This window comes from Tenrec ecaudatus, chromosome 6 (genome assembly GCF_050624435.1).
Source record: "Tenrec ecaudatus isolate mTenEca1 chromosome 6, mTenEca1.hap1, whole genome shotgun sequence".
Taxonomy (NCBI): Eukaryota; Metazoa; Chordata; class Mammalia; order Afrosoricida; family Tenrecidae; genus Tenrec; species Tenrec ecaudatus.
Window position 1 is genome coordinate 31,941,800 of NC_134535.1, and position 17,882 is coordinate 31,959,681.

Sequence of the window (17,882 nt, forward strand, 5' to 3'; positions counted from 1 at the left end):
CACTCAAGAGAGGAAAAATCAAAGGGCGGAAAGGGGTAAACTATTAGGGGATTTGATTGGTAGTTTAAGTTGGTGAGAACAATATAAATGATCTGAAATGCAAACTCTCACCTAATTTACTATATAAGGGAGATGTGTGTGTGTATGTGTGCAATTCAGACTTAAAGTGACCCCATTAGTCATAGGTTCCAAAATTTGTTTGTTTAGCTACCCAAAGCCTAACCCACAGAGATACCAGGTCTCCTTAGTGAGTCCTAGAAATAATTTTGGATTTGGATTTTCTAAATTCGTTAGCCTTCATTGAATGCTCTTTGGCTCTTTGAATTTATTCTGAAGTGCTACTCAGAATTTTAAAAAAGACAATATAGGCCATTAATTCATCCAGAGCCTCCTATCACCGTCCAGCTCTAATGGAAAGATAGAATTCCTCCTGGGATGGGATAGATGCCTCCAATTAGAGGCAGGCATCTCACTGGTCAGCCCAGACTGGATTTGACTCGTCTCTGTCAACTGTGTCTTAAATAAACAAGTTTCTTTTTTGGCAATGTTGGCAGACAGGCGGAATGTAGAGTCTGGCAATAGCTGTGTCACACAAGGTCCTTAAGTTCGCTAGCAGCTCGCTTCTGTTGTCACTGTCATAACTGAGGAAGTATCTTCCAACTGGAAAACAAAAGGAAATCTACTGCCAAAGGACAAACATATCCATCCCTTAGTCTACAAACAGAAAGGACGGTGCTTATGGCTTTGCTAAGCGAATAGCTCTTGCAGCTAAGTTTTGTTCAGCACTGAGCTGGCTTTGAAAGCATTGCTCTCGAAGAGGTTTAGCTGCCGTGCCTTGAATATGTTTACAACCGGGGGGAGTTATTTGTGATTCCCTCGCTCTGCCTGATAGCAGAAAATCTAATGACTTTCAAATATGATAAAGAGTTCTATTTTGTCTTAGTAAATGTGAATGCTGATAAAAGCAAGCTGTTGGAGGTGGAATTTGGCCAACCAGCCATTTGGTTTCTGGAGCTGTTTTGTGTGGCTTTTTGGATGAGAACTTAACATGCAAATTTACACATTCATAGTTTATTTGTAGTACCATAATTAGTTGTACAAGTCTGGTTTTTTTTTTAGTTATATGTGTAACTAATTGGTCCCTTGGGGTTAATATGACTGTTGAACCAATAAAGCTAATCCCAGGCACTGCAGTTATGGGAAGAGTTTTTGTTTTTTAGCATTTGTTAAACTTAAGAGTTTGACTTGTCTAAAATAGCCACCCATCAGGTGAGAAATAATTTGTATACTTTTTAGTTATGGGAGGGGCAGCTGCTGACGCTACAGGGAGACGTCATGATTTGATTAGATGGATTGCTCGGTGAATCTCTGAAGGAGAAGCATCTCTTTGTCAACATGGTTGTGTTTAACGTCCCACTTACTGGCCACCCCATGCATAGGGTTGGGCATTTGTGGAAATAAAGATAAAGTTTCCAGTCCTATGGGACCGATCCCTCTATTGTTTTATTTATGTCTTTTGGCCCGGTCTCTGGGATAGAGAAATAAACACAAACAGTTATCACTTTTCCAGTCCGTTCCCACTCCAAGCCCTGCTTTAAAAGGAGATAAAGAGCAATAGATGAAAAGGAAAGAATGTGTAAAAGAAAGTTTATTTGACAAAAGTGTAAATCCTAGTGGGGAGGCTGGAGTGGGGCAGCGGTGGTGGTGGTGGAATTTAAATGCCAGAGTTAAAACATAATGGTTGAGTCTGTTTACTGAACACTTGGCCAAAAAAAAAAAGCTGAACGTGAAGTACCTCTTGAGCTTCATAACACCCCTATCAGAGCTACTATGACTACCATTGTACCCGCTTAGCAGGTGAGGAAAATGAAGCCAGGTTAGGGAAACACAGCCGGTAAGTAAGGGCTTGGTGTCTGGAGTCTGCGATTACTAACGCACCTCAACTGACTTCACTTGAGTTCCTGCAAAATGATTACTTAATGTGCAAAGCCAACTCTGTGCTGTGGAGTCGATTCCGACTCTATGTGCAGAAAGGATTTTATATCCAGCATAAAATCAGGTAAGGTCTCGCGTGGACGTTTACAGTGAGTGGATTTTGCTCTTCTGCTATCTATAGTTGTGATACTTTCCAGGTACTCTCTCAAAGTAATTGCTAAAGTTGGAACTGAAACTAATGGTCTAAGCAAAATACTTCACAGTCTGCTGTGAGCTTGCTGTTTTAAACTTTTTCTTATGTATGTGACTAGATCAGGAGGAAATTGGCACATTGGTATGTAATTCCTCATGGGAAACACAGCCTTACAATTTGTGTTGTTTAAGGGAGAGAACCCTTTTCATCCAGTTAAGTTGTTTTTCATTTTCTGAACTCTTAATAGGATTTCCGGGATGCAGTAGCCCATGCTTCCAGGCTACTTGGTAAACCAGTGATTGAGGACCGAATCCTGAATCAGATCCTCTACTACCTGCCTCAGCTGTATGAGCTCAACCGGGATCTTCTAAAGGAGCTGGAGGAAAGGATGTTGAACTGGTAAAAGGGCACTCGCTGCTTTCCCAGAGTGGCCATTGTTAGATGGCACTATAGGGACTCTAGGAGCCTTGGTGGCATAATGGGTTACATGTTGTTTGTTCGGCTGCAGACCACCAGCCATGGGAGAAAGACAGGGCTTTCTAATCCCATGAAGAGTTATGGTCTCGGAAATTCAAGGGGCAATTCTGTTCTATCCTATAAGGTTGCTATGAGTTGGCGTGGACTCGATGCCACTGAGTTGGGGTTGGGTTTTTTGTTTTTGTCTGACCAAGAGGTTGTTATTACATGTATTGAAGTGTCTGGCCAACTGTCTGTTGATTGACTATTTTTCAGATCCCAAATTAATAACCTTGGAGCACTAAGTTCAGTGTTACTGTTTTTTTAAATTTCTTGGCAAGGCTGCTTCAGAAGTAACCCACAAAACAAGAACCAAACCGACCACTGTCCAATCAATTCCAATTCCGAGCCACTTGTAAAGCAGAGTAGAGCTGCCCCATGTGTTTCCAAGGCCACACACATTACAGAAACACAGTGCCACATCTTTCTCCCACACGGTGGCTAGTGGGCTTGAACTCATCCTCCATTATTAAATTAAAACATTTGCAAACGGAATGAACTGTGCATATTAAAAGGATATATAAAGAAGGCCAGTGTAGTTGGAGAAAGGGAGAGAGAAGTCTGAGATAGACCAGAATGATGGGAAACAGCCGAGCTTGTAGAGTTTTAGAAGCCAAGGTAAGGAAGCTGTTTTATTTCATTTTCATCTTAAGTGCAATACAGAGGAGCCCTGGTGGCATAGTGGTTACGAGTTGGGCTAGTAACTGCAAGGTCAGCAGTTCAAAACCACCAGGCAGGTCAGAGGGAGAAAGATATGACTTCCTACTCCAGTAAAGAGTTACAGGGGCATTTCCACCACGTCCTGTAGGGTCTCACTATTAGTCAGAATTAACTTGATGGAAGTAAGTTTGGTTTGGTGGGTTTGTTTGGGTTTTTTTCCACGTATAATACAAGGCTGTTGGGTGCCACATGAGATGGTATACATTAAGAATGAGTATACTCAAAGGAGTTCTGATGATGCAAGGGATTAAGCACTGGGTTGCTAATAGCACAGTCATTGGCTTAATAAACCCACACTGCTGGAGAAGATGAGGCTGTCTGCTTCCTTAAAGATTTACAATTTCAGGAGAACTGATCTCGGGATCTATGTGTAGCCTCTCTGGGGGATGGGCAATGGGAAGGTGGGTGAGGGGAGATGCCGAACAGTGTAAGATAAGATAAAATAATAATTTATAAACTATATAGGGGGAGGGGGGAGCGGGAAGGGAGGGGGAGGGAAAAAAGGAAAGCGAGCTGATTCCAGGAACCCAAGTGGAAGGCGAATTTTGAAAATGATGAGGGCAACGAATGTGTAAGGGTGCTTTACTCAATTGATGTGTGTATGGATTGTGATAAGAGTTGTATGAGCCCCAATAAAATGATTTATTAAATAAAAAGAAAAGATTTACAATTTCAGAGACCCTAAGGAGCAATTCTACTCTGCTTTATAGAGGCTGACTATGAGTGAGAATCGACACCTTGACAGTGGGTTTGAGTTTGATTTCTTGACTGCTGTTTCCTTGAGAATTGATTGTGTATCCAATTAAGAAGAACTTGAAAACTTCCATCTTTTTTTGGTTACAATGATACTGTCTATTGGTCCAGTTGTGAGAATTTGGGCTTTCTTTTTATGGGTCTTTTTTAATCGTTTTATTAGGGGCTCATAAACTCTTATCACAGTCCACACATACATCAATTGTGTAAAGCAATTTGTACATTCATTGCCCTCATCATTCTCAAAACATTTGCACTCCACCTAAACCCCTGGCATCAGCTCCTCATTTTTCCCCTCCCTCCCCGCTTCCCCTTCCCTCAAGAACCCTTGATAATTTATGAACTATTATTTTGTTGTATCTTTCCCTGTCCAACGTCTCCCTTTACCCACTTTTCTGTTGTCTGTTTCCCAGGGAGGAGGTCACATGTAGATCCTTGTAATCGGTTCCCCCTTTCCAACCCACCCTTCCTATGCCCTCCCAGTACTGATACATACCACTGGTCCGAAGGGATCATCTGACCTGGATTCCAGTGTTTCCAGTTCCTATCTGTACCAGTGTACATCCTCTGGTGTAGCCAGATTTGTAAGGTAGAATTGGGATCATGATAGTGGAGGAGGAGAAAGCATTTAGGAATTAGAGGAAAGTTGTTTGTTTCATTATTGCTACATCGCACCCTGACTGGCTCGTCTCCTCCCCGAGACCCTTTTGTAAGGGGATGCCCAGTGGTCTATAAATGGGCTCTGGGTCTCTACTCTGTACTCCCCCCCCCCCACCTCATTCACTATGGTATGATTTTTTGTTCTGATGATGCCTGATAGCTGATCCCTTCGACACCTTGTGATCGTGCAGGCTTGTGTGCTTTTTGCATGTGGGCTTTGTTGCTTCTGAGCTAGATGGCTGCTTGTTTACCTTTAAGCCTTTAAGACCCCAAACACTGTATCTTTTGATAGCTGGGCACCATCAGCTTTCTTCACTACGTTTGCTTTTTCACCCGCTTTGTCTTCAGCGGTTGTGTCGGGAAGGTGAGCATCATAGAATGCCAATTTAATAGAAGAAAGTATTCTTGCATTGAGGGAGTACTTGAGTGGAGGCGATTTCGACTTTCTTTTTTTTTTAGTGAGACAGTGAGTGAGTGAGTGAGTGAGTGAGTGAGTGAGTGAGTGAGTGAGTGAGTGAGTGAGACAGTGAGTGAGTGAGTGAGTTAGTTAGTGAGACGGTGAGTGAGTGAGTGAGTCAATGAGTGAGTGAGTCAATGAGTGAGTGAGTGAGTGAGTGAGTCAATGAGTGAGTAAGTGAGACAGTGAGTGAGTGAGTCAGTGAGTGAGTGAGTGAGTGAGTGAGTGAGTGAGACAGTGAGTGAGTGAGTGAGACAGTGAGTGAGTGAGTGAGTGAGACAGTGAGTGAGTGAGTGAGTGAGTGAGTGAGTCAATGAGTGAGTGAGTCAATGAGTGAGTGAGTGAGTGAGTCAATGAGTGAGTAAGTGAGACAGTAAGTGAGTGAGTCAGTGAGTGAGTGAGTGAGTGAGTGAGTGAGTGAGTGAGTGAGTGAGTGAGTGAATGAGTGAGTGAGTGAGTGAGACAGTGAGTGAGTGAGACAGTGAGTGAGTGAGACAGAGTGAGTGAGTGAGTGAGAGTGAGACAGAGAGTGAGTGAGTGAGTGAGACAGTCGATTTGGACTTTCTTAACATTGAGTTGTAATCCATACTGATCTTCATCAGCAAGTGCTTCTTCAGGTTTTTCTTACTTTCAGCAAGCAAGGTTGTATCATCTGCAGATCACAGGTTGTTAATAAGTGTCCAATCCTGCTATCGCATTGTTCTTCATATAAATCAGCTTCTCAGCTTATCTGCTCAGTTTCAGATTGAATAAGTATGGTGAGCGGACACAGGCTTCACACACACCCTTTTTGATTTTTAACCATGTGGTATTGTCTTTGAATGATTACCTCTTGCTCTGTGTTTAGATTCTGCATGAGCACAATGAAGTTTTCTGTGATCCCCAATAGGAGGCAAGAAATGATGGTGGGTTGAACTAGACAGGGCATATGGAAATGGTAAAAAGCAAGCATTTAGGGATCTGTTTTATAAGAAGGAAGAAAAAGAAGATAATTGCTATGGGTTGTGTGTAGGTCTTTGTTCATTTTATGTTTTGGATGAACCAATGACTTTATATTATGTATCTTTTCTCTACCCTTAGGACCGAACAACAAAGAATTGCTGATATTTTTGTAAAGAAGGGACCATATTTAAAAATGTATTCCACCTATATCAAAGAATTTGATAAGAACATAGCTTTGTTGGACGAGCAGTGCAAGAAAAACCCAGGCTTTGCTGCTGTCGTTAGAGACTTTGAGGTACTGACTGCATCTAATGGACATTTCTTATTTTTAAACCCAGCCTCTTTTATTTTTCTAACAACCTACCTACAATGATCGATGAGAAGAATCTTACCTTCCCATAAATAAACAAACAGTACAATTCCAGTGTTTAAAGTGGAGAAAAATCAGTCATATAACTATAGTATACATGCCAGAGCTTTGTGTTTTGACTTAAAAATTGATTAGGGACAGTTTTTTCTTTAATCACTTATTAACTGATTGCAATAAAGTGTTATTTAAGCTCGCTCCCTTAATTTTTGGGTGGAATTCACATTATTATTATTTTTGACAGTTTTTTTGGGACACGATCCAAACAGATATAATGGTTCAGGCATCTCAAGAAGTATTGCGCAATCATGACCACAACCATCACATGATAATCTAAGTCAAAAAGTTGTAGGGAGTCAATTAGAGTGAGTCCATTTTAAGTTGGTTCTTAAATTTAAATAAGTCAGATCCCTCATTTTTCTTTTTTGTTGTCCTCACTACTGCCTTTTAAAAATCTTTATATTCTTATCGGTATATGTCTTTGGGGATTGGAAACATTACAGAAACCATCTGGGAGTGAACCTTAGAGAATAATAGCAACAGATTGTCAATCAGCAGTACTGCATGTAGTACATCCTAATGATGATGAGAAGATGTACCTCCCACCCTCAGATAAGTAGCTGGACAGTTGTAGATGATTGCCATAACTGAGGACTATTATGAAGGCATGATGATTTCCAAATTGTACTGGGGAACCAATAATTGAACTTTAAAAACCATTTGTAGTCTTAATTTTTTTCCCTCCTGTGGTATCTTTAACTAATTAAATAATAAAATGTGATGTAGCTATAGCAACCAATGGTCCAGATTTTTCAGTGTCCAGTGAGTTACTCAGTTTCCTTGGTAACAAGCGAAGATAAAAGACGGAGACATTTAGCTCTCTTGGCTAATGGTGCTTATGTGAAGAATGGTGTCTTGATCTGCATTATTCTCATAATTTTGTAATTACTCTGTGTGCTAGACACTACCCACTTGCTGCCATTGAGTTGATTCTGACCCTATAGGCGAGGAAGACTGCTGCTATTGTGTAAGGATGTTTTATTGTGGCCCTTAGAATGCAGCGGCAGTGTCACCTGGCCATTTTGATACCACCTCACAGCAAATACCTGGGTTAGAGTATTCAGTAATAGACAGAGATGTCTTTTGTACATACTAAGAAAAATAATTTCTTTGTAGGGTGAAAATGCCCTAGTGCTTGAGTAAAATCGATTCCAGGAAGTCTATTCCTTTACCAGTATAATTTTGAAGCTTGTCATGTATAGCCATTTACCTGAGAAAGACTTTTTACATCCTTCAGGTTCAGTGGTTTGGAGGCTTTCTGCTTCAGAATCTCGCATGAGCAGTTGCCCTGTCTTGTAGGGTCAGGATGAGTCAGAATTGACTCGATGGCAGTGAGCTAGGTTTTTGGTTTTCAGGCTTGTTGGCATGTGTGGCAAGCCTTGTTTTGGAGTTAGCTGTCATTTCTACAGTTCCTCCTACCTACTGTGTTATTATCTTATTAACCTGAATATATGTACAACGAGGCTCTCATTATGTCAATTCATTTCCAAGTGGTCTTATTTCTGCCACTTCAATTTTAGAGCATTGTGTTTTCTCCTTGTCCCATTGTGGTGTTTTGTTTTTATGAATACAAAGGTCACCCCCCCCCCCCACCAAATGGAAAAAAGGCTCTGCTGGGCAGTTTTCATAGAATGCAACTCCCCCCTGTGCCACGCCCCCACCTCCAAGCAGTGTAGAGCAACTCGCTCTGAGTTAGTGCACCCCGTGGCATTGCCTGGGAAAGTTCTCTCTGGTCACAGTGAATTTTTCGTAAAAGCAGTTTCACTTTAACCTAATTTTTTTGTGATGGCTGATTTAAGAGAATAGCATGCAGCTATGAAATTTTGTTTCCTGCTCGGGAAAACTACCGCAGAAACTGTCCTGATGTTGAACATTGTTTACAAGGACAGCGCTGCGGGAAACATTCAAGTGTACGAGTGGTTTTCTTGTTTCAAAAAAGGTGAAATGTCGTTTGGTGACAACCCTTGTTTTGGACATCTGTCAACTTCCTGAAGGGACAAAAATGTTGACTCATAGTGCATTTGGAGTCCATTCCACCAGGACAGACTGCTAATCAAGCTTTCTATTTAGAGGTTCTGTAAAGATTACGTAACAGTGTGCAACAATAAAGGCCTGATTTGTGGCCGAAGGGGGAATGGTTTTGACATTATGGCAATGCACCTGGTTATGCAGCCGTCTCAGTGGGTCAGTTTGGGGCAAAAAAACCAACCTGTCCCTCTAGTCCTACACTCCTTTCTCACCTGACCTTGCTCCATGCGACTTCTTTTTGTTTCTGCAAGTGAAGAGGGACATGAAAGGACAGATTTGATGACATAGAAGAGGTGAAGGAAAAAATGAGGAAGGTGCTGTCAGCCATTGAAACATAGGAGTTTGAAAAATGTTTCCAAGAATAGAATTGCAGGTTTGACAAATGTATCAAGTATAATGGAGAGTACTGTGAAGGTGAGAAGGTTGTTTTGTAAAAAAATATTTAAATCCATGGCTTTGGAGAAAAAAATTCCAATTTTGGGGGTCTATGCCTCATAGGCTCCTCCAAATAGATGCTGCTGAGGGGCGTGGGCTCTCGGTGGCCTCAAATTCAGGCTTTGACTTCCCTGACCTGGGAGCACCCTCGGGGACAGAGTTCCTAGCCTTGCCTAGAAGAGAGGGCATCCTAGATGGTGAGTCCTGCTACTGTGTTAGCATAACAGCTATGCCATGCATGCTGTGCCTTGAAGAAGGTGCTTCCGCAGGTGCTGGTTCTTTTAAGTTAGCTCCCTGGGTAATTGCATCCTTTAGACCTAACCCACTGCTATTGAGTCAGCTCCAACTCAGGGACCACACACGGGTCCAAATCGAAGTTTGCTCCTTGGGTTTTCACTAGTTGATGTTTCAGAAGTCAATCGCCAGGTCTTTCAGAATACCATGTTGACTTTGGTTGCCCTTTTCTTTCAGCTGAACCCACGCTGTGCTAACCTGGCCCTCAAGCACTACCTGCTCAAGCCTGTCCAAAGGATCCCCCAGTACAAGCTGCTCTTAACAGGTGAGCTTTTCCAACAGTTTGCCAAACAACCTGCTGCCCTCCTGTTGATTTTATGAAATTGTGCCTCTCCAGAATTCCTCTTATTATATCACTCTAGTAACTACCTAATGATTGGCTTCAGCGATCACCTCTACAGCTCACATATACATTGCCCAAACTGAGCTTCTTCCATGTCTGTGTTTGTACCATTCACATTCTCAGCTCTGGGCAGTCCTACCTCAGAACACCTTTCCTTCCTTTGACCTGGGAAATCTGATTAATCCTAAGGCATTTTCCTGATCACTCACAATGGAGTTTAGAGGGGCAGTGCCACATATTTCTTAGCTCTATCTTGTCCCTCATCATTTACCTCAAAGGTTGGTGGTAATAATTGATTAATAAGCTAAGCATAGTGCTGAGAATAATGCTTTAGGCAAAGTAAGTGGCAGCTGTTATTATTTGTGAAGAGTTGGTACAGTACAGTTGCAGAGTTGGTGGAGAGTATTGAAAAGATCATTGACTGTCAAGCCCATCTACTGGCATTAAGTTGATTCTAATTAATAGGGACCCAAAAAGACAGGGTAGAGCTGCCCCTGTGAATCTCTATTGGAGCAGAAAGCCTCCCCTTTCTTCATGTCTCAGCTGGTGGACTGGAGGGGCCTGGAGTGAAACTGGGCATTTTTAAAATTCTGTTATACATAGGATCAATTTTAGCCAGAACCGATTCCATGATACCTAACAATAGCTATTAATAGAAAGTCCTTTCTCTTCCTCCTCTTCCTCTCTAGTATTATTGTTATGCTATGATCACTGGGCTAAAAGCTACAGGAATACTGGGCTTTGTCTGTCTCGTTCACCTGAATAACGATAGCAATAATACTGGCCGCTACCTTTGGGATTCAGTCCACACACTGTACTCAAGGGTTTCTATTTATTGGCTTTTAAAATTCAAATATCACAGTATTTTCCCAAAGGAGATAATAGGCTTATTTGGGTTTAATGATTTGACATCGTAAAAAAGCTAGTGTGGTCTCAGAACTTAATACAGACCCAACATTTACTGTTGTTCTTCTGGCATATTTACTTCAGTGGGTGGAATGTGCAGTGACTGAATATACATACATTATACTAAAAAAACAAGAGCTCACAGCCATCATCAATTACCACTCACAGTGACCTCATAGGACAGAGTAGAACTGCTCCTGTGGGTTTCAGAGACCGTAAATCTGTGGGAGTAAAAAGCTTCGTCTTTCTCCCACGGAGCAACTAGTGACTTTGAACTGCTGGCCTTACAGTTAGCAGTCTAAAACATAGCTCACTGTGCCACATACATTATGTTGTTGTTAGGTGCCATCAAGTTGGCTCAGCCCACAGTGACCCTATGTCCTGCACCATCCTCACCATTACACATTATATACCCACACATCATAGACACTAGAATTATGTTGAAGGGCTCTCACAATTCTAGATTTCATCTATTGTTAGTTTAAACAGATTTGAGGTACTTGATCCTGTTCATGGCCTGAGGAAAGATGTGCATGCACTTTCATCCTAAATAGGGTCACTTTCCCACTTTCTTTTAATCCAAGTGCTATATTGGAGGGAGCAGGTGAATCCTGAAAAGCTAGGATTTCCCAGCTTCCCTTTAAGCAAAGGCTTTGGGACTTCCAAGCTTTCCCAGTGACTGGACAACCACTACTGGGGTAGGCCAGCCCTTAACTCTAGGATGGCCAGTGTTCTATTTGAGTATCTGAGAACCCATTACTTGAGACACACCCCCACCGCCTCCCCACCGCCCCGCAGGATGACATCAGGCAAACTAAATAATCTGAGGATGTCCTGTCCATCTGTGCTTTCTTTCCTCTGCTTTTGGCAGAGATTGGAAATACACTAGACAAAAGGCAGTACTGATGCACACGTTGTGGATCTGCCAGATAGACTCAAGGCTCTATCATGAACCAGCTATGGTGGTTCAGGCCATTTCCACAGCTGTCAAGAGAAGTACTGTTTTTAGTAGCAAAAAACAACTGTGATTTTAAATGGAAGCAGAGAGCAAGATTTTGAAACATGAAAATATATATACATATATAATTTCACATTAGGACTGATGTAAGTAGTAAAAACATATGCTTGATTTAATTTATGTTGAGTTTGTTTTTGATTGGAGAAATTTTGAAATACCAACGAGTTTTTAAAAATTTCTTCAAAAAAACAACTTTTTGTTTGGTTTATATTAACTTGGGTAGTTATTTTCCTTTTGAGCTGCCTTTTGTGTAATCTTCAGACGGTTTAATCTCATTTTTTAATTGGGAAATCCCGTTACTGAAGTACATTTTATATGGTAGACTCTCAATAATGGTGGATTCATTGACAGAGAAAGGTGATGGTTGGATTTTTAGGAGTCACAAAAATCAGGACTTAAGTCAATTGTACATTTTGTCCTCTGCCTTTTCATCCAGTATTTCATATGCTTCCCCCTCCTCTGGCTGGACCTGAAATCCTCTATTCAACTTGCTCTGTTTACTCCAGTTCTGCTTAAGTCTTAGAATAGTGTCACATGACTCCGCAAATCTTTATGTGCTCCCCTGTGATCTTACTAATGTGTTTTCAATTTAAATATTTCTTCTTTAATCTGATCATACACTCCTGGACATTAGTGGATTAATCTTATTCTAATCTTATGCCTCCTATTGAATGTGAATTTGTTTTGGAAACCTTGAAGGTGTTCAGGAGATACATTGAAGACATCTCATTTGCCCAAATGTCTATAGCCCCCAAATCAACACTGCGACATAGGATTTCAGATAGATAATGGATTTGGAGGTGTCTTCCTAGAGAGATGTTATAATCAGAGAGGTAAATCCCTGCCCAAGTCTGTAAACATGTTGTTGGGCCCTGTTGAGTTGGTTCCGACCCATAGCGACCTGTGTGCAATTGACTATTGAAACGTCTATTATATGGACATGGGGTTGATGCTAAGGGTTTATTTATTATTTTTTTGGAAGGAAACTGGATTATATTGAGAATTTGAAATGGAATGATTCATTCCAAACAGGCCTATTTCCTTATTTTATATTGTTTTTTTCATGTGAGTATGGGCAATTTGTCTCTTTTATTTTAATCATTTCATTGGGGGCTCGTACAATTCTTATCACAATCCATACATACGTCCATTGTGTCAAGAACACATGTACATTTGTTGCCATCATCATTCTCAAAACATTTGCCTTCTACTTGAGCCCTTAATATCTGCTGCTCATTTTCCTCATCCCTCCCCACTCCCCACTACCTCGCTAAGGGTTTATTTTAAGTTTTTATTTACAGTTTTCATTTTCTAACACTCAATTCTTGAGATGTTGATTGCTTCCACCAGATATTTCTACTGTTGCTTTCAAATGCTCCTCTCTTCCCACAAAGATTCTGAGAAGTTGGATTTTAAGTCTTGATTTCACAGCTCTGCCAACTTATCAGTTAAGTGGGCTACTGCTTCCGGGAGAGGAAGCACATTTCCATTGTGCAATTGGGATAATTCCAAATGCACAAAACATGCAGGAGCAGAAAAGAGGATGCTATACCCTTATCTGAGGCAACTTCTTACAGCTTTGATATATTGATAAGTTTCAGGCAGTGAAGGTTAAGGATTCCATTCAGACTCTTATAAGTAGATGCCTGCTTGTATGGTTCCTGGGGCTGGGGAATATTGCAGAATGCAGGTAAGATACTGTTAACATAGAATGGTTTCTTTTAGAGAAAAATCCAACTCTTCCATCCAGTCAATTCTGACCAATAGCAACCCTATAGAACATAAAATATGACTTTCCCTTTGTACTTTCTGAGACTATAACTCTTTACCGGGGTCGGGGTCGGAGCCCCACCCTGCCGCTGAAAACTTCTTCCTTTGGAGCAAGATAAGTGAACTTGCTTTCCTCAATCCTCTGCCCTGCGCTGGATTTGTGTTTCCTGAGATCTTTTTGCAGGGAGCCCTGGCAGCTAAGTGGTTACATGTTAGGCTCCAAACTGCCTGGTCTGAAGTTCGAAACCACTAGCCACTCCATGGGAGAAAGACCGGGCTGCGTATTCTCATAAAGAGTTACAGTCGCTGAATCTCACAAGGGCAATTCTACCCAGTCCTGTAGGGTCTTTATGGGTCAACGTCGACTCAATGACAGTGAGCTTGTTTGTGTGGTACTTCTAGGAACTCTTTGGGCTGCTGACCACAAAACCAGCCATTGGAATCCACCTGGCGCTCTAGGAGAGAGGACAAGGCTCGCCTGTTAAGAGTTACAGCCCTTCATGAAAGGGGGCGGGGAGTGGGAGAAAATGAGGAGCTGATACCAAGGGACGCAAGCAGAAAGAAAATGTTTTGAAAATGATGATGGCAATAAAATGATTTAAAAAAAAAAGAGTTGAGAACCCACAGGGCAGTTTTATCGTATCCTATGTGAGTGCTGTGATTCTGAATTGACTCAATAGCAGTGAGCTCTTTGTATAAAATATTGAAAGTGCTTTAAAGAAAAACAAAGTCTCCTTTCATCTTCCACCATTTATCTTATAAAACCTTCTACCACATAAACACTTTGGATTTTTTTTCACATTGGTACACGCTGTAGACTGTTTGTTTTAATAGAAGGACTTTCATTGGTAGATAGGTGGTATTTTGGCCTTGAAGCAAGTTAAGTCAGCAAGCATCGTGGTGGATAAAATATAATGAAAAATATAATTTAAAATTTTCCATGAAAACAATTTTCCATGTCTATATTTTAAACTATAATAAAAATAAACAGTGATTTGAATTCTGATTAAATTTGGATGCAATAGTTTCTTTGACATTGTTCAAAACATTTGTTAAATTAAAGGCTGCTTTAATAGCATATTCTATTACTTTTTCCTGTAGTCTTTGCCTTTAGTCAGGGATGGTAGTAACTCCCTCGAGGCCTTAGAAATCCAGGATTTCCTATGTTGGTAGAAAAATGAATATTACAAACATCTGTTGCAATGTTCTAAAGCTATAAATTTGAGCTACGAACAGACTAGAACTTTTTAAAAAGAATAAAACGAATTGATGATTCTTAAAACACCCTGAGTAATGAAACTTTTGCTTAGTAAGTATTTGTTTTAAAACCCAGAGCTACCTCGACCATAGAAAGTCATTCTAACACTCTGTAGGGCAGAACTGGATAAAAGGTGGGGCTGAGCTGGCCTTCAGCCAAGGAATTTCATTTCTGTCAAACTCAAAGGCCCTGCCTGACTTAAGGCAATTCCAATCCTTGTGAAATGAAGGATTTTATGATTCAAACTTCCCATGGTAGCTAGCTCAGTTTTTGTTCTACAATTCATATTTAATTGTAGTGAAAAAGTTTTAAGGCGGGCCTTCATACCTTGTCATAGACAAATGGAAGATACTAGAACTTACCCACACAGTTTTTGGAGCCCGTTGTAGTTTGAAAGGTGATATTGAAAAATTTATGCTCTCTCTGGCAGTCAGATGAAGCCTAGGGACCCCTCCTGAGTAGTTTTTTAAATTACAGAATGAAAATACTCAAGATGAAAGAGGGAACCCATCATTTTACAATAAAGTTATCAAAATATTTTGAAGTGATGTGGAACTATATGATTTTCTATATTAGTACATTAAATAGGATCAAATGAAAAGCCTAATCACCCATGGTTTGAACGTAGTGGTGAGCGTCAACGCCATTGTAAATGTGAAGATTGAAATGTGTTAGGAAAATAGCTGTGATTTCTTGTGTGGCAAAGTCACTGCTGTCGTGATGGCTTCGCTACACGATGTGTTGCCCACCTACATCTTTGAAGGGCGCTCTGAATTTCACTGCCCACCTACATCATTGAAGGACGCTCTGAATTTCACTTTGAGGACAGCAAAAGATAGATACATGTATTTTTTGTTGTAGTTTGACTCTTTTTAATTGTGGTTCAAGTAGAGGTATACCAAAAAATTAATTTTCCACCCAACCATTTAACCATGTTTTGCTTTGTGTCAGTGGTTGCCGTCCTCTCAACTTGTAATGACAGCACTCTCCCCGCTTCCTCCCTGGGCTCCCTGTTCCCATTTGTCCTTTTCTCTGGCCCTGTCCTGCCTTCTGAACTTGGATTTGGGTAAAAATTGCTCTTTCGATCTCATTATTATTATTAATTTTCTGGTTCTGTGTGTTGTTTGAGAAATGATCTCTGGCATGTAGATCCAGATCCAGGTGTGAAGGGTATCTAACAGCTAGTGTCTGGGATTCCATTGTCTCTATCAGTTCAGTAAGTCCGAGCTTTCTCATTTTGGTCTGTTTCCCCCGACTCTATCCAGACCCTCCTATTGTGATCCATTCCGGAGCGGCCATCAATAGCAGCCCAGACCATGGAGCTCTTCTGGTCTCAGAGTAGGAGGAGCTGCGATCCTTTGTACTCAGTGTTTCCTTGAGTCTTAGTCTTTTCCTTCACTCTTCTCCGCTCTGAAAGGTGAGACACTGATAGTTGCATTTCAGAAAGCTGCTCACAGCTTTTAAGATCTCAGTCACTAATCACCAAAGTAGACTGTAGGAAAAATAGATGTTCTCTTTCGGTCCAAGGTGTTAGATCTGCTGGATTCTCTCTGTGCTGCTATAATGCCATTCTCTTTCCAGTTCTAGGTGCGGATGTGACCCAGATTCCCGGCAAGTAGCCAAATGCCTCTGTTGCAGGGACTTGTCTTGACAAAGGTCTAGCAGCAGAATAGGTTGCTAAACACTTTCCTTTGTACTGTTTGTCAGAATCATGGGTGCCCAGGGTGATTTCATTCCAGTCTGAGAAAAATCTGACATTTGGTTAAACTCACTTTGATACTTGCTCTATCTTTTACTAGACTGCTCTTTGGGTCATGGAATTGTCTTCTCTTTATTGATGGTCAGAGTTATGGGGGCGAAGTATGTAGTACTTGACTGTGCCAAGGCTGTGTATGAGAGCAGACAATCTTCTCTTTCTCCCTCAGAACAGCTGGGGGTGGTTTGAATCACCAACCTTGCAGTGAGGAGGCCCTTACCAGAGAGTGCCACCATACCAGTGCTATGAATATTTATATGCAAGCAACAAGTATAAACCAAGATCATCATGGGCAAACTAGGACCCATGACCTTTACATAGTAGCCTATCCTAAACCAGAGTTACTTCAATCTAATTGAAGAATGTTTAAGAATCATATATCCTTCTGATGAGTAGTAGACAGCACCATTAGAATAGTTTAGGCTAACACTAAAACTGTATATATTACTAAAACTGATTATGCTGGTGATTGTGCAACTCTTCTTGATATGATCGAACAATTGCAATGTATGGTAGGTGAATTATATCCAAATAAAACTGTTTTTTAAATGCTCAAAAAATAATAATAATTAAACAACAGGAATAAACCAAGACTATGTTGGGCAAACTAGAGTCTGTGGCCTTTATATAATAACTTAAGTTCATTTAACAGTGACTTAAAAATCTAATAGAAGATTTAAATATATAATATATCCTATGATAAGTATTAGCAACCACTAGACTGTTGTAGGCCGTCACTAAAACTGCATACATTACTGAAAGTAACTCAAACATTTGTAAAAACCAAAGGAAATACTTTTAAAAAATAGAATAGTTCATTTAGACCAGTGAAGTTCCCTCATATGCGTGTTTCGTAATATTTCAGAAGCGGAATCATTACATTTTCCGTTAAGTTTTATTGTTGACTATATATAGCAACATGTGTGCTAGTTCAACAATTTCTACATGTTCAGTTTATGGACACTGATTAGTCTTTGATTTCTGCAGCCATTCTCACCTTTTCTGAGTTTTCCTCCCTCACAAACATAAGCCTACTCCCACAGAAGTCCCCATCCAGTCTTTTAGCAGGTGCGTCACTATGAAACCATGGAAACAGTTCTTAAATGGGCACAAGGCTCAAGACAAGCCCTTTTCACCAGCCGGTTCCAATAAGGCTTCAGGCACTATTTGGGGTTTAAAATGTAAAGACTATCTCAGGGCAATCGTTTTAGGGGCTCATCTACCTTTCAGGGAAATCTAGAAAGTCTGTACACCATGAGAATTTGGAATTTTGTTTTGTACTTTTCCTTTTTTGATCAGGATTCTCTATGGACTCTTTGATTAAAATGTTCAGTAATGATAGCCAAATGCTATCCAGTTCTGGTCTCGTGGCAAAGGGGTCCCTTGTTCTTGGAGGTGATTAGCAACATGTTCTATTACCTTTTCCTGTTCCTGACTGGCTTCCCTCCTCTGTTGATCCCAGTGAACTGAA

At 40.8% G+C, this 17,882-nt stretch overlaps 1 protein-coding gene across 2 annotated transcripts in view; it reads left to right on the forward strand.

The window, feature by feature from the left end:
• The window catches only part of FGD6 (FYVE, RhoGEF and PH domain containing 6), a 123,514-nt gene that overhangs the window by 74,683 nt on the left and 30,949 nt on the right, over positions 1–17,882 (forward strand). For both annotated transcript variants that reach the window (XM_075551163.1, XM_075551164.1), the window contains exons 6-8: positions 2,376–2,527; positions 6,315–6,471; positions 9,538–9,625. In XM_075551163.1, coding sequence (XP_075407278.1) covers positions 2,376–2,527; positions 6,315–6,471; positions 9,538–9,625 — 397 coding nt within the window. The remainder of the gene's footprint in view (positions 1–2,375; positions 2,528–6,314; positions 6,472–9,537; positions 9,626–17,882) is intronic.